Source organism: Setaria viridis, chromosome 5 (genome assembly GCF_005286985.2).
Source record: "Setaria viridis chromosome 5, Setaria_viridis_v4.0, whole genome shotgun sequence".
NCBI lineage: Eukaryota > Viridiplantae > Streptophyta > Magnoliopsida > Poales > Poaceae > Setaria > Setaria viridis.
The window spans coordinates 30405673-30427386 of NC_048267.2; the positions used below are offsets into that span (position 1 = coordinate 30405673).

General features: G+C 50.1%; 2 protein-coding genes across 2 annotated transcripts; one reads left to right on the forward strand and one right to left on the reverse strand.

Moving 5' to 3' along the window:
* The first annotated feature begins 481 nt into the window (after positions 1-481).
* LOC117854797 (auxin efflux carrier component 3a) lies at positions 482-4536 on the forward strand. The gene is made up of 6 exons (XM_034737049.2): positions 482-1817; positions 1905-2253; positions 3236-3321; positions 3467-3624; positions 3906-3982; positions 4075-4536. Exons 1-6 carry the CDS (start codon positions 701-703, stop codon positions 4148-4150), a joined length of 1863 nt encoding a protein of 620 aa, XP_034592940.1. The 5' UTR covers positions 482-700; the 3' UTR covers positions 4151-4536.
* A 6765-nt stretch (positions 4537-11301) lies between these two features.
* LOC117855304 (homeobox-leucine zipper protein HOX3) lies at positions 11302-15377 on the reverse strand. Its single transcript, XM_034737613.2, has 4 exons — positions 15235-15377; positions 14863-15089; positions 13900-13979; positions 11302-11982 (listed from the first exon to the last, which is right to left on the reverse strand). Exons 1-4 carry the CDS (start codon positions 15305-15307, stop codon positions 11688-11690), a joined length of 675 nt encoding a protein of 224 aa, XP_034593504.1. The 5' UTR covers positions 15308-15377; the 3' UTR covers positions 11302-11687.
* Between the last annotated feature and the right edge of the window lie 6337 nt (positions 15378-21714).

The window sequence follows — 21714 nt, forward strand, 5'->3', positions numbered from 1 at the left end:
TCCTAGTGTTTGATGCAGATCATCGTCATCGTTAGGATCGGAGGCTCTGCAGGCATACTTGACTCTGTTTCTCTGATGGCAGTCCTTTCATTCGGCATTGATGGTTGCATGATACTTATAGACTGCTTTAATCAGTTTCGACTTATGAAGATGAAATTCATGGCGCGGTCTGCTAATTTGGTAAGTTCAGCAAATTGACCTTGATCTTCAAGATAAAACATGAGCACGAAATCCAATTTGATCTTCAAGTAAATCCACAATGATTTTCAAGATCACAAACGCATATGTGTAGGCCTAAAAAATCGATGAACCGAGTCTACTTTGAGTTGACCTCAAACAAAATCAACCTTGATCTTCAAGATCAGATCCCTGCAAATGAACCTTGACTCCATTCCCCTTTTGGTTTTGCATTGCACATTTCACATTTGCATCCAGTGGGCTGCGCGGCTCGGCTGTTTTTTCTGCGGCACACGGCACAACGCCGGAGCCCCCCGGATCGCTCGATCTGGACGGCGTTTGTTTGTCGCAGCCTGTTCGCACTGCTCCCGTATAAATGGATGGCCCCGGCGTTGCCGAGTTCACAAGACCGGAAGAGCCCACTACTGCATGTAACTGGGATACTCCACCCAGAGTCTGCGGCCACTCCTCTCTCACCTTCTTCCACTCCTCCGTTAGCCGCCGGTGCCGGGGGTAGGCCAAGATGATATCTTGGAAGGATTTCTACACGGTGCTGACGGCGATGGTGCCGCTGTACGTGGCCATGATCCTGGCGTACGGGTCGGTGCGGTGGTGGCGCATCTTCACGCCGGACCAGTGCTCCGGCATCAACCGCTTCGTCGCCATCTTCGCCGTGCCGCTGCTGTCCTTCCACTTCATCTCCACCAACGACCCCTACGCCATGAACCTCCGGTTCCTGGCGGCGGACACGCTGCAGAAGCTGCTCGTCCTGGCAGCGCTCGCCGCGTGGTCGCGCCTGCCCTCCGGCCTCGGCGCGCCGCGGCTGGACTGGTCCATCACGCTCTTCTCCGTGTCCACGCTGCCCAACACGCTGGTGATGGGGATCCCGCTGCTGATCGCCATGTACGGGCCCTACGCCGGGTCACTCATGGTGCAGGTCATCGTGCTCCAGTGCATCATCTGGTACACGCTGCTGCTCTTCCTCTTCGAGTTCCGTGCCGCGCGGATGCTCATCGCCGACCAGTTCCCGGACTCCGCGGCGGCCATCGCGTCGCTGCGCGTGGAACCCGACGTCGTGTCGCTGGAGGGCGGCCGCGCCGAGACGGAGGCCGAGGTGGCGGAGGACGGCCGCCTGCACGTCACCGTGCGCCGCTCGTCGGTGTCGCGGCGGTCGATGCTGGGGGTGACGCCGCGGCCGTCGAACCTGACGGGCGCGGAGATATACTCGATGAGCTCGTCGCGGCAGCACAGCCCGCGGGGCTCCAACTTCAACCACGCCGACTTCTTCGCCATGGTCGACGGCGCGCCACCCCCGCCGACGCCCGCCGGCGGGCGCGGCTCGAGCTTCGGCGCCGCCGAGGTGTTCTCGATGCACTCGTCACGGGGCCCGACGCCGCGGCAGTCCAACTTCGACGAGCACTCGGCCTCGGCACGGTTGTCGAAGCCCGCGGCGGCCGCCGCCGTGCCCAGCCACGACGCCAAGGAGCTGCACATGTTCGTTTGGAGCTCGAGCGCCTCCCCCGTTTCGGAGGTCAGCGGCCTGCCGGTGTTCACCGGCGGCGCGGCCGTCAACGTCGGCGCCAAGGAAATCCGCATGGTTGTCCACGCCGACCTGCCGCAGAACGGCTCGGCCGGCAAAGGTTAGTTCGTGTCAACAGCTAATGGCTGGCAGCTTCTCGCTTAAGACTTCGCAAAATTCCCAATCTTTCCTTTTTCCGCGTTTTCAGAGAACGAGAACGACGGTGCAGTGTCAGCAACTGCCGTGGAAGGCGAGGCTTTCCGCTTCAGCGGTGGCAAGACGGTGGAGGACGCCGAGGCGGGGGAGGCCGGCGGGGCCCCGGAAGCGCTGACGAAGCTCGGGTCCAGCTCCACGGCGGAGCTGCGCGTGAAGGACGTGGACGGGGCGGCGGACGGCGGCGGCGGCTACGCGGACGCGGGGCGCGCGGGGGCGCACCAGATGCCGCCGGCGAGCGTGATGACCCGCCTCATCCTCATCATGGTGTGGCGCAAGCTGATCCGCAACCCCAACACGTACTCCAGCCTCATCGGCCTCGCCTGGTCCCTCATCGCGTTCCGGTATGCTACAAAGTCTACACCTTTTCACGTGACCTGCCTCACTCATTGCCTATGACTAATCTACTAGTCTATCTCTACTGATTTCTTGCTGGGGTGTCAATGGTTTACACAACAGAGTGCGATCAATCGGGCAAGGATCAATGGCTAGTGCAAATAGAGTATCGCTTCAAGCTTGTTCGTGCTAGGCGGCTAGGGTGTGAGTGGCTGTACACAAGAGACAACTCCGGCAAGGACAAATGGCTTGTGTAAATGGCAAGTCCGTTCACATACTAGTCGGTAACTACTGGTAGAGGTAGCTTGGGTTACGGTAGGGTCTGAATGACTTTACATGACAGAGAGGAGACAAGTTCGGCAAGGATAGATTGTAGTGCGCATTGCAGAAAGAACCTTTTCCTGATTACTCGTAGCTAGTTTGGTGGTGGCGATAAGCGCGAGATGAACGGAACTGCCATTCTCGGCGAGGCCTAGCGCAGCTGCTGGCGGTGCGCGGCGTAGCTGCCGGCCAAAACGCCGGGCGGGATCGGAGGCCCCGTGCGGCGTACGAGCCGTGGCGGTGCGGGAATACCCGAAAAGCTGCTTTTACGGGGGCGCCCGGACGGTGGCGGTGGGCTGCTGCGTTGAGTGTTCCCGCGGGCGGCGGGGCCGGACCACACCGCGGGCCCGCCCGCCGGCAAGCTCCCAATCGCGAACTGTGGGAGCCGGAAAGTCGAAGGGAGAGCCTGCACGGCGCACGGGCACCGAGCGCCAATCATTGACGCGACGGCTTCTTCTCGTCATCATCCCTTTCGGTTGGAGTTTGTTAAAGCCTGCGACTGTTTACTTCACTTGGGCTAACTGCTAATCATCGCCGTTAGTAGAGACAGTGCTTAATTTGTCTTGCCTGCTACTACTAATGCCTAACGATCTCTCATTGTCTGCTGCTGCTGCTGCTGCTGCTGTACTGTACTGTTGGGACTTAACGGGTGGTGTGCGATGGATGCAGGTGGCACATCTCCATGCCGGCGGTCGTGGCCAAGTCCATCTCCATCCTCTCGGACGCCGGGCTGGGGATGGCCATGTTTAGCCTGGGTGCGTACGTCCCACTCCCTCCCAACACCCCTTGTGCTCCTGTCGCCCCGTAGTCCTGCACCGCAATTAGGCCCGCGCCCACACGCCCCCAGGCGCCGGATCGAGCTGAGCTAGCCCATCTAACGAGCTCTCTGCGTGTCTCCAGGATTGTTTATGGCGCTGCAGCCGAACCTCATCGCCTGCGGGTGGCGCGCCACCGGCATCTCCATGGGCGTCCGCTTCCTCGCCGGCCCCGCCGTCATGGCCGCCGCGTCCCTAGCCATCGGCCTCCGCGGGTCGCTCTTGCAGGTCGCCATTGTGCAGGTAACTTTGCCGTGAAAAGTCGAGCCCTCTCGTCTTGCCATGCCAACCAAATCATTGTTTCGGTTAGATAAAAGTTGCATTGCGTCCGGGCCGGCTTACCAACTGCGCGCGAGCGCATGGTCGGCTCTGATCTGTCGGGCCCCTGCTCATGGCTTATCAGCTTCTTCGATGCAACGTTGTACTCCTAGTACTACTAGATTCAAGCTACCAATGTACAGTTCCGTATTTCTCTGTGAGTTATACTATAACATAACATAAAGATTTCTCCGGGCATTTGACAGGCGGCTCTACCGCAAGGGATTGTACCATTTGTGTTCGCCAAGGAATACAACGTCCACCCGGCCATCCTGAGCACTATGTAAGTGATTATAAGCTCTCTATACACACATAGCTCTCTATCTATTGCGAGAGTTGAGATTGACTTTTTCTGGTCAACGCAAAAAATTGCAGGGTCATTTTTGGCATGTTGATAGCCCTGCCGATCACCTTGCTCTACTACATCGTTCTTGGACTGGGACCAGTATAGCTTTGCTTGCTGCGCTCACATGGATGAGGTGGAGCTTGGGCCTGGGACGACGCAGTCAGCCAGTCACGCAGAGTTGCAGAGATTGAGTTGTACTCAAGCGTGGCCCGCAACGCATGGCTGGAGGCTTGTAATTTTGAGTCATGCTCCGGTGAAATGAAATTCCGTTGGGGTGATTAGGAATGCGGTTTGTGTTGCTTATTACTAATGCTAGCTTCTGGGCTTTTGAGGATTATATATAGTGTTCATACCCATACATACCCCTAGTTTAAGCTTTTAAGGGCCATGAACCGTGGAGAGAGATATCGATTTGTTGGTAGCGTCAAGTGAATCATAGATGAGTTCGCTGCAATGGAACATAAAAATATATTGCCGCAACGAGTTAATTATTTACTGTCCATGCTACGTTGGTCTCAAACGAATTTGATACTGTTACAATGGAAACAATGCTCTCTTTTAATTGAAAAGTGATCCCCTTTACAATAGGATAGGCTCCCCTTTTATAGAGACTCTTAGCATTCTTCACATTACTAAAATACCTTTATTCAACTACTACATTGCAAGAATACTGTCGGATTTATAGCCCGGCAGTCCACCTAGGGGGTATCCAGATGGTTGATTTGTAGGCAGGGAGGATCGCAAGACCATGAACTTGATGGTAACGCAAGGCACAAAACACAGAGATTTATACAGGTTCGGGCAGCCAGTGTAGCGTAATACCCTACGCCCTGTTTGGATGATTGTATTGCGCCCTGCGCTTAGGTGTTTAGGGTTTGTATGGTGGGATTGGATGTCCTCTAAGGGGAACCCCTACCTTCCCTTATATACTCCGAGGGGTAGGATTACATAACAAGTCCCCTAGTTGGTTGACCTAGTCGGATTACCTAGTCGGATTACAACACGTGGGGAGCTCTAGCTGGACTCTATCTTCTGCCTTCTTCATCAAGTCGGGCCGGTCCATTAGTGGTCGGTGGGCCCTCCATGAGGGTACCCAGGTATCTATAACCGTCAGCCGTACACAAAGGTCATTAAGAAATACATATACAAATTGAACTTCTCCACGTGTTCACGTTTCTCACACCACCCTCCTGCTAACCTTGAGATTTCATCTGAAATTTGAGGCGAACGTCCACCCTCGAGGCATCAGTTTGAGGAAAGGTCTTAACATTGAGTGGCTTCATTCTGTGTCCGTTTCTGTGTAAAGTAAAATAAATCGGTGTTTGGAAATGTTCCCAAACACTCAGAGGGTTAATTCAAGAGGGACCAGCCGTCGTTCCTTACCCTCGAAGCATTCTGGAGTTTGAGAACAAATGAGGGTTCAAAACCTATTCCGAGTTGCGTCTCCGTGTTGCTATGAACACACGAGGTTAAGGAATTCAATTCCACTTATTCTTGGCATACAACTTGCGAGATTAAAGCTTGGAACTTACAACCGACGTTCGAGGGTAAACAACATTTTGGCGATCCCTAACAAGTTCAAAGGAAGTACATTCAATATTTCAATATCCCTTTTGGTGGCTTGTTCTCTTCAACCCAAACACTTATCTCGTGGCAGCAATCCTTGTAGCTTAAGCAGCGATTCTACCATGAGTTCGTGTCGTGAGGCACTCATAATAACCAACTCTAATTACAAGAAAACATGTAGCTCTCCTACATATTCTGCATATTCTCGAGAGAGAGAAAATCCTTCTTGTATTTTTTTTTTGCAAAACGGGGTATTCTGATGGTGCACACCAATAAATTTATATTGGCATTCTATAGAAAGAAGGAAGGACCGAGTAATAATGTTTCTTTTGCAGTCCATGTGAACGTTGCGTGACTCAATAATTCACCATGGGATCGGGTCACGGGCCGGGATAGTCTCTGTTGTTTGTAATGTAATTATCTCTTTAATCTCTTCTTCACTGTACCCCTACCCTTCAGAAATCTAGGAAGTACTGAACTTTTATCCCCTATAACTGGCAATGATCAGGTGGTTTTTCATGTGTTCCTAACGTAGCATTCCTCAGGACATAAGCAATTTAAATCTATACTGTTAGTTGGATGCTCAGCTCGTTTAAAAAAAATCGCTGGATGCTCAGCATATGACTGAAAATTGTGTTGCCACACCTTCAACCCATTTTGAGTTCATTAATTTAATCGGTCCTTATTCAAGTATAGGGGGTGCAGACAACTCTTTCCCTCACATTGGTGATTGAAGAATCACTCCTAAGGTTCAATAAGGCCTTGACTAAAGGGAAGCCCTAGCGGCTCTATAAAGCCGAGGAGATTGTATCGTTGGGGTCTGCTATTCTTGACATCAAGAAGAAAAATGTTACCTTTCACCTACCTATCCAACCATCCATTTCTTCTTTTGTGAGCTGTAGGTTTCATTTGAAGCACACCGCGTCGATAAATATGATACTCATCTAGTGGAGTTGCCAAGGTTCCCCTCAACAAAGGTGCCACACTCTACATTTAGCAAATGTAATTTTGTCAAATTCATAGCAACAGGAAGCAATACCTTACTTTTCTTTTCATCGGGCAAGAATCATTGACCCAGCAGGACAGGGTGCACTGAATGCCTCCGCTGATCTACAGGAGAGCAGGATATGTGCACAGTGCATACACTTCTCGAAAGATACGTATACGCACTCTTAAATTGGCACGTATCCATAGAAGAGTACATAAGGTCATGTGTCCAGACAGTCAGACACAACGGGACCGCTTGTCCGCTTCTGCACCGGAAGGAAGGTCCTGTTTTCAGGAGTAGCTGGAACTCTAGGCATGTGGACTTAAACTCACGCATGGACCTTTTTGTTTTTCTTTTTCTTTTTCTTTTTCCCTGAACAAATGCATGCATGCATCTTGCTGCAACTCCTAAGCTTCCGACCTGTAGTAGGAGGATCCATCTAATCGAATCAAGTTCGTTCCATAACTTGTTAATCTTGCTCTCTTCCGACGCAAGGACTAACTAACTGACAACAGGTTGACTGCTTAATTGTTGGCCGTCTTAAATGGGCCCATGTTACTCACACAGTCACACAGCCACGCAGGCAGCGAAGCTGAGTGCGAGTGAGAGCCGAGTAGCCGACACCGACCTAGTGGCTAGCTCGCCCTCTACACGGAAATGTTACGTCAATCTCGGGCAACCTAAGACTCGGCAGTGCCGTCCCGTGCCCATCTGTCGGCCGGATCGGAGAGAGAGCGCGAAAGAGTCCATAGGCGGCATCCGGATTCCGGAGCGGTGACCAGACTGTCATTGTTTTGGGGCTCGATTTCAGGTGCTTTGCCTGTCGGAAATCGCGTCACGTTCTCTAGGCTCTAGCTTGTCGATCTGCCGCTGATTGCATAAATTAATTATTTAGCCGTAATAAGAAATTAACACAGGTTGGTGCAGCTCGTGCATGTCGCTAGCGCCTAGCTCATCGATAAACCGTCGAGGCGAAGACCTGTTAGCGATACCGAACATTTGCCTAATTTGCCTCACCGAGAGTCCTATCGGAGAAGCTAGCAGCGACGAGCCGCGTACTGCAGCCAGTGCCTTTTTGTTTTAGTTGCGACTTGCGTTGCCTAGATGCCGCTACTACCGGCGATAAGTCTTGTCCATGCACTAACCGCATCCGATTCCGATTCCACCCACCCGAGACTGGCTAGCTTAAATTTGCATCAGAATCCACCAACAGTCTCGCACGCACCGTACCCCCCATCGCCTTCGAGGCTTCGACCGCCGATCCATCGACCCCGCGCGCGCACGCGTGCGTGCTAGCTCAAAGAGAGACGCTACGCGCGCAAGTTGGTGACATTCTGCTCCGCGCGCGTCTGGCCGATCTGAGCCGGCCGTGTGGTGCCGACGGCCCGACAGCGGCCAAGGTACGGTCAGTGTCCGCGCCCACCACGCTGCCGCCGTACGAAAGCTGCCTTTTTCAAGCTCGTACGTGCCCCGCGCGCGGTTCTGACCGTTCCGTCCGGACTCCGGAGAACCGGCCGGCCGGGCTAGTTAGTGCGCCGGAAAAAGGCCGGCGTGAGCTGTCGAGCGGCCAGGGGCGGGCGCTTTTGCGACCATTCCCCCGCGCGCGCCGCGGTGGCCAGGGGGGCGTCCCCCGCCGGGTCCGGTCGTACGTACGCGGCGCATCTCGGAACAGCGGCGCCGGCCCGGGCCGCCGGCGAAATTCGGACGCCACCACCCATGCCGCCTGAACGATCCGTCGAACGCGTCGCTGCCGGTGCGGTGAGGGCGGGGGCATCGGCCCTGGGGATCTGTCTGATTTGCTTGTTCCTGCATGGCCAGTGGCGAGAAGAGGAAAACGCCTGTATGCTTTATGTTTTTGCCTTCGTGCGAGAGGATTCGATGCCTCCCGTATTTACGTGGGTGCGTGCGTGCGTGTTGTTAGGTTGCAACTTTGGAAATTTTGCAAAAGACGCGCGAATCGACGATCGGCTTTGACAGCATATACAAGCGGGTTTTGACTCCGCCGGTCGAATGAATCGCTTTCTTTGAACGCATTTGTTTCGATCAGTCGCGAAGCATTGAACTTGATCGACTTTTTTTACTCTCAGTGTTTGTTCTGAATGTGTGACCGTCGTCGTGGAATGCGTCGTCGTCCCGCTGCGTAAAAAGTACGAAGAGAATATGGATCGCCTCGGCGACCCGGCTGGGGGGACATTGTCCGTTCAGATTGCAAAAGGATCGACCGCGCATGTCAGCTTGTCGACACGCCCAGCCCAGGTGACCAACTTTTGCAGCAGGCGACACACGAGGTAAGGCTCGATCGGACGTCGTAGCACCTGCTGTTTCCAGTGCTCTCTTATCTACACAGCCTATCATCTTAGCCGGTTATTTGATCACCGATCACATAGATATAGCCGCTGGCTGGACGTAACTAGGATGGGTTGGTAGAGGCTTGCAGCCGGCCAGCAGAGGAGGGTCCATGCATATGCACCTGTCGACACGTTTTCATTTGGTGTTGTGATGGTCACCACGCAACCACACGTTTCTATTTGCGTGGGGTTCGACAGCTCTGATGTTGCAGTGTTCACTTGCTGTACTGATTGGTTCTGCTTAGGCCATTCTGAGGCGGAATGTGTCTCCGACTAATTAATCGACAATAATAGTGTGTATACAGACCGGGCATTTTAATTTGGGCACACCCAAAGAAGCCTTCGAGGTCGAGGATGTAGTTTCTCTCTTTTGCATTCCTTCTTCCTGTACCTTGTACGTTGTAACTCGCTGCAAGGGCCTCTTTGTGCCCCTCGGAAATTGTTCTCTTGATAAGGTCAAGAATTTAGTTCATAGATCAAATAGTTCACACAATGTATAGTTTTATTTTTTGTTGTTTCCAAGTCTTACATGCAAGACACAAAGATCTCATAAATAGTATGTTATGTCATTAAAATGACTACGCGGCAGCTCATTTATTATCCTAAAACTCCCACTAGCAATAGCTTTTATTTTTTTGAAAAAAATGGACACACCAGACTATAGGAGGATGTAAAAACTTCCCCCTCCAAACTTTTTTTTAAATAAAGTTCCCACTCCTAGTCGCTCAGGGGGTGTTTGGATACTAGGTGCTAAACTTTAGCAGTGTCATATCAGATGTTCGGATGCTAATTAGGAGGACTAAACATGAGCTAATTATAAAACTAATTGCAGAACCATGTGCTAATTCGCGAGACGAATCTATTAAGCCTAATTAATCTGTCACTAGCAAATGGTTACTGTAGCACAACATTGTCAAATTATGGAGTAATTAGGCTTAATAGATTCATCTCACGAATTAGACTCCATCTGTGCAATTAGTTTTGTAATTAGCCTATATTTAATACTTCTAATTAGCATCAAACATCCGATGTGACATCCGATGTTCAATCCCCTGAGATGAGTATGCCTTGTATCATTGGTGCAGTCAGTAATTACGTGCAGGTGGTGACGTGTTGTAGAGTGAATTAATGGGCATGCATTGCATTTGGTGTAGGCTTTCCGCTCTGTGCCTCTGTGCATGGTCCGTGCCTGTTGAAGTCAGTGGCGAGCCTTTTCGATCGACCTCTTTGGCAACGTGTACTCGTGTACAAACTGTCGTTCAATAAAAAAAGATTAGTGTTACACATGTGCACCGATGCACGAGGCCCGGCGCGTTTTGTAGGGGAATTGATGCCCTGGAATTGGAGGGGAACATGCATGACCATTTTGTTCCCATTTTCTTTACTCTTTCAGGCCGCGAAAAAACCGTAAACAAATCTAAAAAAATCGTGCATGTCCACAGTATGGACAAAAGTATGAACAGTGGACGTGTGGTCGTTTTCTGCAGTGCGAGTTGCTCCTTCCGCGTGCATCGTCGGGTGAAACGGGGACCGTTCACTAACTCGGCGTCGCACGAGTGGCGATCATTAACTCCCCATCACGTCACCGTGTGCCGCGCCGTGCACCGCAATTTTTAATAGACGACGAATAATACCTTCTCGTTCGTCCAAGAGAACAGGAGCGAAGAGATGACCAGTAGATTTTGTAGAGCATGCACGGGGCAGCGGCATGTGCGCCGGTGCGTGCCGTGGATCAGGTATCACACTGGCCATCTAGCTTAGCTGCATGGCTGGACGTACGTAGTAGTACTACCCGTCGCCGTCGTCGTCCTCGTCTCGTGGCTCGTCTCCATCAGCTGCCACCATTTCCGGGTCGCCTCGCGTGGAACAGCTGCAGCAAGCGGCCCTGGCGATGATGGTTCCCGTCACAGGCCTGCGTAAATACGCTTTCCTTCAGAAGTACTAGTACACATCACTTTTCGTCTTCGCAGTTGCACAGTAGGTAGCCAAGATTGGTCCACAAAGACGTACGCGCAGGCCCTGACGGTCTGGTAGGGTGGTACCTTCTCCAACAAACAACTGGACCTTAGCTTGGTCCCATGCAATGCGATGCCATGCAGCAGAATTACATGGAGTCGTCATGGACCATGTTGTTATAGGGAGCTAGCCCCCAACCTACATGTCTTTCTCCTCGCTGCTTCCAAGATGCATCGTGTTATCGTCACGTGATGCGAGGCTCTTTTGGAGCTAGCCCTTTCAGCTGCAGCCTGGAGAAAATGATGTGCTCTTGGATGCGGCGAATGTACTCCACATAAAAAGTTGAATGAGTACGCTGATCGTGTGCGGTGCGTCCACCAATCTGCTCGGACGTGGAGTAAAAAACCCAACCGGAATTCATATTGTTGGGCCTGGCCGAAACAAAATCTTAGAACTTCAGTTTTGGGCCGATTCCTTGAATGAGCTGTAAGGTGGGGCCAACAAGCGTGGACCGGCCCATCAGATATCCTAGAAGGCCATACACAAGTGACGACGACGACGATCCGTCAAGATGAAACGACCAAGCTACAAACTTTTGAACCATGGCATGGCATGGCATGGAAGAAGAACACGGGCGGCGGGGACGACGGCGTGGGAAGCGACTCCAAACCCTACACCTACAGGGGGCCCACGCCGTCCTAGACTGTCTTTTCCGCACCCATCAATTTACACGGCACTTGTGCCCTAACCAAAGCTTTGATCTCCTTCCCTAGCCAGCCAGCGCCTAAAACGCCGCGGAGGGGCGGCGTGGGTGGAAGGGGTTCGCCGCGGCCGCCGGGCGAGGGGTGCGCGCGGCGGGCGCGCCCGTTGCCGCGGTGATGCGCTCGCAGCGCGGGCACATGCTGAGCGCGGATGCCGGGAGCGGCTGCCGGGTGTGCGGGGAGAGCACGGTGGGCGGGGCCACCCGCATCGCGCGCAGCTCCTCCACCTCCCGCTGCAGCCGCCGGTTCTCCTCGGTCAGCGAGCCGAAGCACCGCTTCAGGTACTCGCACTCCATCTCCGTCTGCTTCAGCTTCGTCCTGCACGCCACACGTCCGTCTTCATGTTAGGTTATTATATACATACTCAACGAGTCGTAAAATTACCACAAAACATAACCAAAACAATTGAAAATCACTGTCACATGTCTAATCATGACCCCATGACAGGATTGTTAAGGGTACTAATCAAGCTCTCTGTCCTGACATGCACGACACGTGTCTCACGTCTCTGACCGCCAGAAGTTTCTTCAACTGACATGTTAATGGAGGTTAAAATAGCGTCAAGTCGAGTACCAGAAGCGACTTAATTTGACCTTTAGGTCCCCATTCCGAGATCATCATCACCCCCCGACAAAGAGTGGACGCCAATGACTTTGCAGGGATAAGTTGGATTAGCACGGACTTCGGTCACTTGTTCCTCACGTGGCTTGCCAAACCATCCATCCATCCATGGACAATCCATCACAACTAGGGTCAGCAAGCTACAGGTAGCTAATACTCCTAGCACGTGCCGATTAGTCCACGTGCCCGTGCTTTTGGGGCAATCAGCTCGGCCTTTACCTATAGAGACAATCTGATTGCACGAGCATCATGGAGTAATCTATTCCGTCAAGCTCAATGGAGTACACAAGGGTGAAGCTCTGCTTACTTTATTTGGCTAGAGAATCTAGCTGACTGTTGTTGTCCCACTTCATGGATGCAGTCCAAGTTTCAAGATGGATACCTAATGATCCTTGTCACCTTAACTGAGGAAAGGGTCCATGATTTTGTTGGAAGGAAGTGGGTTCGTTGAAGTGTTAGGCTATTAGTATAAAGTGAACCTAGTTGCAGCAACATTTAAGTAACAAGTAATTAACCACTCTATATGGCCGGGATAGAAGTAGAGTCTAATGCAAACTTTGTATAGTATACAGAACACCGAATAGGTTTTTTCTTTTCCTTTCAATATTTCATCTAGGGTGGACAGAGAGGCTGTACTCATTAAATTTTTCTGAGACCAAATATAGTAGCGTAAGTTGGTCAGAGTTTTCTATATGGGAATACCAAACAATTTTGGCTTTCAAAGTAATGGTCCCTTGCAATGCGAGCACGTGAACCATTTGAAAATCTACATGTATGACTACAAGATGTCAGCTTTGATAAATGACCAATGTTCATAAATACCTTATGACAGTCTTGCAACGAGTGGAATCACCTCGGAAACATAAATATATGTTACTCCCTCCGTTCCAAATTATAAGTCATTCCAACTTTCTTGGAGAGTCAAAACATCTTAAGTTTGACCAAATTTATACAATAAAGTACTAACATTCATGATACCAAATAAGTACCATTAGTTTCTTCATTAAATATATTTTCATGGTATATCTATTTGGTGCTATAAACCTTTGTGATCCTCTCTATAATTTTGGTCAAACATAAAATGGTTTGACTCTCCAAGAAAGTTGGAATGACCTATAATTTGGAACGGAGGGAGTACATGTGTGCATATCGTTTTGCAGCCATTTTCCTTTTGTTTCATCATTATTAAACTTAACCAAACATTGATTTTTTTTTCAAACATAAAGAACCTTGCAAGCCTTTCAAGTGTGTCGTAACCATAACTAACCTCTCGTGACCACTGACAGGACATAGATATATTCCATGTTGCGGCCTTATTACTGGTACTAGCAGTAGTTAATCTGATTAAAAAAGTGCTAGCAAATAGTAGTTGTTATTGATGACTGCCATGGACTGACTGATGCAGTGGACGCATGCACTAGCAATTTATCAAAGGAAAAACACACGTAGTAGATACTAGGTAGCCGTTTGCCATGGTTACTGCCCGGCAAGTTACTGCACTTATTGTGTATGAAAACGCGGCAAATGTCTGTTGCAGATCGAACTATGCATATATATATGCATATATGGAAGCATCAGAAGACAGAGAGGGATTTAAATGAGTATACGACGTACCTAGCCCTGCGATTCTGGAACCAGACCTCCACCTGCCTGGGCCGCAGCTTGAGCTTGACAGCCAGGGCCTCCTTTTGCTTCTGCAGGAAAACACGTCGCATTTTCCAACACCATTAAATTTCCTTGCACATAGCATCAGTATGACAGTACGTAGTGTACTAGTATATTGCAATGTCAGAAAGTTAATTGAAGTAGCAACACACTCCTGGTAGTCAAACCTACAGTAGCTCGTAGTAACCGCTTTTACTTTGCAACATATAGTACAGGAATAGAGACTAGAGAGTATAGCTACCAGCATTGCATAAAGTGAGACAAACGTGTGAGACTACAGCTACTACAAGTTTACTACGGCTGCTGTACAAAAAGTAGCTAGATTTCTACGGTGTGCTACATGTACTGCATCACACAATCAGGGATTTGTACTGCCATCGGTACAAGAACTTCAACTCTAGAGCTGAAAGCTCACACGGTCACACCTGCAAGTACGTACTGGAAGGACTTGTCCTGCGTATCTGGATTCCCTATTCATGTGCCATATCATCACACATTCAGACCTCGAAGAACTATGGGACCCTCCCACTACCGTTAAATGATGGACGGTCACCAGAATCCGATTCTCGGAATCCACTCTTATGCAGGACTACTACCCTTCAATGCCAAGCATCGGAATCCACTTTAGTCAGAACCCGTGTACGAACGACGAATCAACCAGCTTCTGCATGCAATGCACTAGGAGCGGCGGTACTCGCTAATCCTATCCGCCGTGAGATCCTGAGAGAGGTACGTACTCCCCCGGGATCTCTTTGGCATACATACGGTGCTACGTGAGTACGTACGCCGTGCCAATCGTTTTGGCCGTAGCCATCACGACGCATCAGGGATGCCAATGCAAGCAGGTCGTAATTGCTATGCGTCAAGGACTCAAGGGGAAGGACAGGATGCGGGGGTGTGAGGGTGACTGACCGGTGTGAGGGTGTGGTTGAGGCGGAAGCTCTCCTCCAGGAGGCGGGACTGCTCCTTGGAGAGCCGGAGCTTCTTGGGGCGGTGCGGCCCGCCGGGCCCGGCGCCGCGCTCCTCCTCGTCCTCCTCCACGCTGCCCATCGGGAACTCCTCCTCCTCGCCGCCGCTCGCCGGCTGGTTCATGTCCAGGTCCCTCATGGCGTTCCCGTTCCCGTTGCCGGCGTACCCCTCTGCCAACACAAACATACCCATATTGAGAACGATGATGAAGTGGGAAGAACATTTCAGGCAATGGATTCAGACTTGTATGCCCTTGCGGATGAAATGAAATAACATTAGAGCTATCCCTCCTAGCAGGTGTTCTCCTGGGATTACCTGAACCAGAGGAGGAGCTGAGGCCGGGGACAGCCATGGTGAGCTCCAGGCCTGAAGGAGAAGTGGACCCCATCGCGAGCCAATGCAGGCACAGGAGCAAGAAAAGGGAGAGATGGAGGGGAGAAGGGGGGCAAGCAAAGACAAACACAGATTGGAAAGGAGTAGAAGCCTGGGGGCGCGTTATATAGGCGCCGGGTGCGGGTAGAGACGAGACGGGCGGATGGATACGCTGGAACTTTTTAACAGTGGCAGTGAAAAAATAATGCTGGGGAAAATACTGTTGCGTCGTACTGGTAGTACTGCGAGCAGGTGTGATGTCCTCCGTACTTTGTATGCCGGGAAATTATTACGGTCACACTGTTGGAGACATGATGGGGTTTTCTTGTTCTTTGACTTGAGGTTACGAAACATTGGGAATGGTTTGATCCTTGATTGCGCTGATGATTTTAGCTGCTAGTAGTAACGACCAGGCGGATAGGCAGCGCGCTTGGCTGCGCCGCCCGTAGTTTCATTTCAAAAAATTAGATTAGAAATTCATAGATTTGTTTAAAAATATAGAATTGACATTTTCGATGGTTTGAACCTAACAAAACATAATATTTCATTTTTTGTTTTATTAAATTAACTAACTTGAAATATTTTCATTTGGCACAATTGACATAAAGAGACGATAGAAACGTAAGCACTGCCTATAATCTTTGATCCTATAAGAAAAAGTCTAAAAGTACCCACCGTACTTGTTGCTACTTTTGTCTCTAATTTTTATCCACCTTCCGATTTGAAAAAAATAAAAGTTAAATTTAAGGATTATTTTGGTGCTTGGTCCCACCAATTTGGTACTCCTTGGTACTTCTCTTTAGATACTTCCAGATATTTCTTTTGTTTTCACTGATAGATTTTTCGTGATAGACGGCTCGCATGTATTCCAACCATTCTAAAATCTCTAAAAAAAGATAGTCATGTTGCTGTTAATTCCTGCAGATCAACCAAATTTAATCATTTTTATTTCTGATTGCATTTTTCATCTCAAGGGAAAAAAGAGAGCCTCCAACAGTTCAGCTATTTTTAACTTTGGAATTGATGATCTATAGAGATGGATTGTCATAATCCTACTAATTTCCTTAAAAAATAAATTGGCATGGTTAGAAATTGCAGGTGTTTTAGGGCCGGATAATTTAAGTAGGAGTACCTAGTAAGCAAAGCATTGGTTCGATATATTGGTTATGTATCAAGATATACCATATATCTAGATGCATAGTAAAATTATGAATCTAGAAAAACTAAAATGAATAGTAATTTAGGACGGAGGGAGGAGCATTAACAAATTATTAAGCAAAATCTCAACTGTGACACGCTGCTCCTGTTAGCTTACCTTTATTTTTCCTTTTATTCAGTTTTCTCCTTGGGTTGGGGGCGCAGCAGGCAGCAGCTCAGGCCTCCGCAGCGCCAGCCGCCTGACGTGGCCCTATGCGCGGCCACGCGTTCGCGTCGTGAGCCGTGACTCGTGAGGGCCACTCGAGGACCTGGACGTGAGAAGAATGAGAAGAAGCTAGAGCCGAGTGATCTAGGGGCTTTTGTAAATTTTTTCCCAACTAAAACTGTGGAGCCCACGTGAACAGTAGTAGGGTGGAGTAATAGATTCCGCACAGAAGGATTATCTGGTCATGATGGGTTTTCCCTAACCGCTACTAGTGGAGATAAGCAGTGCGGTGCCCCAGCCTCAAACCGCCACGCCACAATGTGTGACGGCTGTGACGGGCTTGCTATGGCCAGCAAGCAAACATGCCCTTTGTCGTATATCTATAGAAGCTAAAGATTGACTACAGTAGCACTAAAGTTACACCAGCACGCTTGATTTTATTTTGTTCAACTCTCGAGGGATACACGCATAGCAGCACGTACTTTTTGAGAGGATACCTGCGGAACAAATAAGGCATGTTTGTCACATGGGATATTTGATATTGGTGGGATATTTATCACATCGGATATTTGATACTAATTAGAAGCATTAAATGTAGTCTAATTACAAAACTAATTACATAGATGGAGTCTAATTCGCGAGATGAATTTATTAAGCCTAATCAGTTCATGATTTGATAATGTTGTGCTACAGTAACTATTTACTAATGATGGATTAATTAGCCTTAATAGATTCGTCTCGCGAATTAGACTCCATCTGTGCAATTAGTTTTATAATTATCTCATATTTAGTACTCCTAATTAGTATCCGAATATCCGATGTGATCCTGCTAAAGTCGTCTCTCGAATTAGACTCCATCTGTATAATTAGTTTTATAAATGGTACTCCTAATTAGTATCCGAATATCCGATGTGATCCTGCTATAATCGTATCAGACACCACGAGGAACGAAACACGAGTAGCAGCGGGTAAGCAGCTTTGGTTATGCATCAGCCCGTGCCCTTACACTTCACACTGCAGTCCCGAGCGCTCCAGATATGGACGAGCTGCGAGATGCTGTGCCAGCCATCACTCACAGTCACAGTCTCACGGCACGGTCACGGCACAGGACGAGGTGTGCGTTCAATGCTGCAAGGGACTGCGGGAGGGGGAGAGAGAGAGAGCCCGCGGGCACTTCGGTGAGTGGGCCCCACGGGCTTTGACTCGACTCGTCATGTCAAACTGACTGGACTGGCTGGCTTGCTGGGCTCTGGACTAGTCGCGTAGTGGGGGTTGGCCCACGAGGCAGGAGGAGAGGAGGAGGAGGGAGGAGGGGGGGCCGGGTTGGAGGGCACGTGTTGCCGCGCTTGGGCGGGGCGGGTGCAGGGGAACCGCCGGCAGGTCCCCCAGTTCGGGGGTAGGCGAGTCGGCCTGTCGGGTCGCAGCTCGGCCGCCGTAATCATTGCACCGCCACCTATCTACGCCCGCTGCCTCTCGCCGAGTCGCCGTCTCCTCCAGTCCTCGGCCCCGCGCCCCCGCCGCTCCCGCCGCCGTGGCCGTGGATGCATGGGCATGGGCTTAACTGCCGCCCACGTCTAGTCGATCGGTGCTCGTAAAATCTCCGTCTCGGGTGACCACGAGGTTTCGTCCTGGACCAAGAGAAGAGTGACGTGACTTGTTTTTGCAGCTCCAGGTTTGGTAAGCCGAGGAGGCTCTGAATTCGCGGTTGAGCCGTTGAAGAAGTGGATGTGGATTCATCATGTTCACATGATTGTTGTTGCCCCTTTGACCAAGTTACAGAGTGCTTTTGGGCGTACGCGAACAGAGCCAATCTATATCACCGCCACCAATAATCCTGTGACTGTGAGTCAATCCGTAGTCTTAACTGTTAAGAACAGTAACGAGCCCGGTTCATCGCTTCGCTTGATGAGGACTGGAGGAGTACATGTCGATCACGATAAGGCCTCTGCAGACTGCAACTCTAGTCTAGCTACCTGTTCCCAATGTAAGGTCGCCGTTCTCCTTTCTTTCGGCCAGATGAGACGAAGATCATCAATTCATAAGAGGCTTTGCTAGCGTATAGCCAGGCGCCCAAGTCGTCGACTCGTCGTAGCCCCAATAAAGCAGCGCACCAAGAACGGCGTGCCCAATCGGCAGGCGTGCCATCGATGTGAAATGGAGTTGTTGGGGGAGTCATGTCCCGTTTTTAACTTTCTTGTTACTGGATGCTTGCATTCCACGAAACTAGTCTCGGGGTCCAGCTTTGATCCAGTCATCCAGAGACGGGATCGATGTGACATGCACGCACTGCCACTGCAGACGTCTTGACCGTTTACTACTCCAGTGGCTTCTTCCTTATGTTTGTTCGGGGAACCAACCTCGATGATGAAGGCGACTCTAGTGACAACAGCGCATCGCACGGCGGATAAAGTGGTGCACGGGCATCTTCCAGCATCAAGCACGACGGCGTCATAATTGATAGCTGCGTACGTGAGCCTTTTGTTTTGTACTGCTAGCCCTATCAAGCATCGGTGTTTTACGTGGTTTTTCTGCTCCCATCTTGCACATATCACATTTTTTTCTTCGAGCTACATGGGTGATACACAGAGTACACGCAGCAAAACAGAAGTTTTTTTTTAATTAAGGATAACTTGATCCGGCCTCGACCATTAGTGAATGTCTATAGCCAAAGGATACAAAGATGCAGCACTTAGACTGCCAGCAAACAGCCACAACACCACAGTTCAAACTAAAGACAAAACCAAAGAAACAGAACCCCTCAGTAGCTCAGTGGTAGAGCGGAGCGGTGGGCTGTTAACTGAGTGGTTATAGGTTCGAATCCACAAGGGTTGAAGACCATTAGGCTTCAATACTGTTCCTAAATCTCCATCCAAACTTGTTGAAAATCTCCATGACTACACTTTCTAGTATGCAACAGCACTCTTTCAGGTTGTTTTCCTCTTCCTCTTTAAACAGCTGCGACCAACATCTTATCAAGTACATGCAAGTAAGAGTTAGGAATGGTTCTTTTGAAAACAACTTCATTCCAACTCAACCAAATAGCCCAACAAAAGAGCCGATGCATCCACTAAACTATGTCTTCTAAGCTTTAAAGAAAAACTAAGCTAAGAACCTAACAAATTAGATACACTTGTAGATGGTTGAATACCCAAAGAAATATGAACAACATTCCAAATGAACTTGGTCAAATGACAGTAAAAAAATAAATGTTTTATAGATTGACAGCAAAACAGAAGGTAAGATAAGTATGTATTCAAACTTTTTAATCTTTACTAACTAATAACAATCTTTAGATTGTAACACACAAATTTAGTAAAATAGGATTCATGTCTAAACATACTTTGGTACCAAATATGGCCAGGTCTCTTTAGACATGTCAGGGCGCGCAAAGATTATTTGAGCTTCTAAATTTAGTCAAGTTTGGCAAAATTTTATGACAAGTGATGATAACCTTAGTTAGTAGACAAACCAAACATGCTTTTGATTTTTCCTTCCAAACTTTCACAGTCACACTATTTCAACGAGAAGTTGGGGTCAGCAATTTTATCGTAGATTTCTTGAATAAAAAAAAGTCACAAATAAAGATCTCTAAGCAATACTGGCGGGTATGTCTAGTCCCGCGGCCCCGGCCAGACAAGCCATTCAATCATGCAGATGTGGATCCTGACGGGAAACGTCACGTATACGCGTGCAAGCAAACGTGACCACGCGGGCGGGCGCACGTACAGGCATACGTACGTACGAGTACGAACCGAAGTGGCCAGGCCAGGAAATCATAGCGGGCGGCACCACTCGACTGCGCCACGCCAGTGTACCGCCCCGCCCTATCCGGATTCCCCGGCGCCGTGAGATCTTCTGGATTCCGCCCCCGCCGCGGCCGCGCCATCACATTAGCATCACGTCACACTGTTGGCGGTCGACTGGTCGGGGCCCGTCCATCCGTCGCGTTCGGCGTCCCATTCCATTGCCCGGAGGGTCCGCGGTTCCCGCCCGCCTCCTCGCGCGCGCCGTAGCGCAGGGCACAGTGTAAAAGGCTACGGAGTCGCGGAGCGCGAGCGGCGGAGTGGAGGGGGATGAGGACGACTACGCACGAGACGTGCCCTGTGCGCTGGACGGACGAGCGGCGGGGGTGAGGCTGAGGCCAGCCGTGAGCGGGCGGGTGGGTGGAGTTCACGCGCGCGCGGGCTCGCGGCCGTGACCGGGCGGGGCTGCTGCAGGCGGCAGGCGGCAGGCGGCAGCGGCGGACGGAGGGGACAGGTGAGGGGCGCGCTTTGTCGCGGCTGGTGTACGCAGCGAATCATGTCGTTTGTCTTCTTTTGCGGCTGCCCCCTGCCCCTGCCCTAGCGGACTGGTTGCAGGCAGCCAGGCACCACCGGCGCCCTTTTCCAGTTTCCTGTGGGTTTTCCCCGGGCAAGCTTAGGTATTGTTTACGCTTAGGTATTGTTTAGTTGTCAAAATTTGGAGGTGCCAAATTACTCTTACAGCACTGTAGCACACTGTAGTGTTTTGTTTGTATTTGTGAATTATTGTCCAAATATTGACTAATTAGGCTCAAAAAATTCCATTCGTCTCGTAAAGTACCACAAAACTGTGTAATTAGTTTTTAATTTCATCTACATTTAGTACTCTATGCATGTACCGCAAATTTGATGTGATGGAGAATCTTTTTTTGCATAGTGCTAAAGTTGGGAGTTGGGGGTGACGCCAAGAATGGACCGAGCGCGGTGTGTGCCTGGGGCCTGGCTCAGGATCCACATCGCGTCCAGCCGTCTGATCCCCTAGAAAGGGGCAAGCCTTTTGCGCAGGCTAAGATTCGGTTTCTGTTTCCACCTGCAGCTTACTAACTTCTTTTAATAAGCATCTTTATAAACAGAGTGTTCGCTGAGGTAACTTGGCAAGCTAGTCCGAGCTAAAGCATGATATGAATACGCATGGCAATGATTTACGCACGACATGACTGCCTGTTACACATCCTCGAACTGCCATTTCATCAAGAGAAAAAAAATTGCTGAGAATGAACTCTCCACTCCCTAGTCTCAAAAAGGGAAGGACATGGTAGC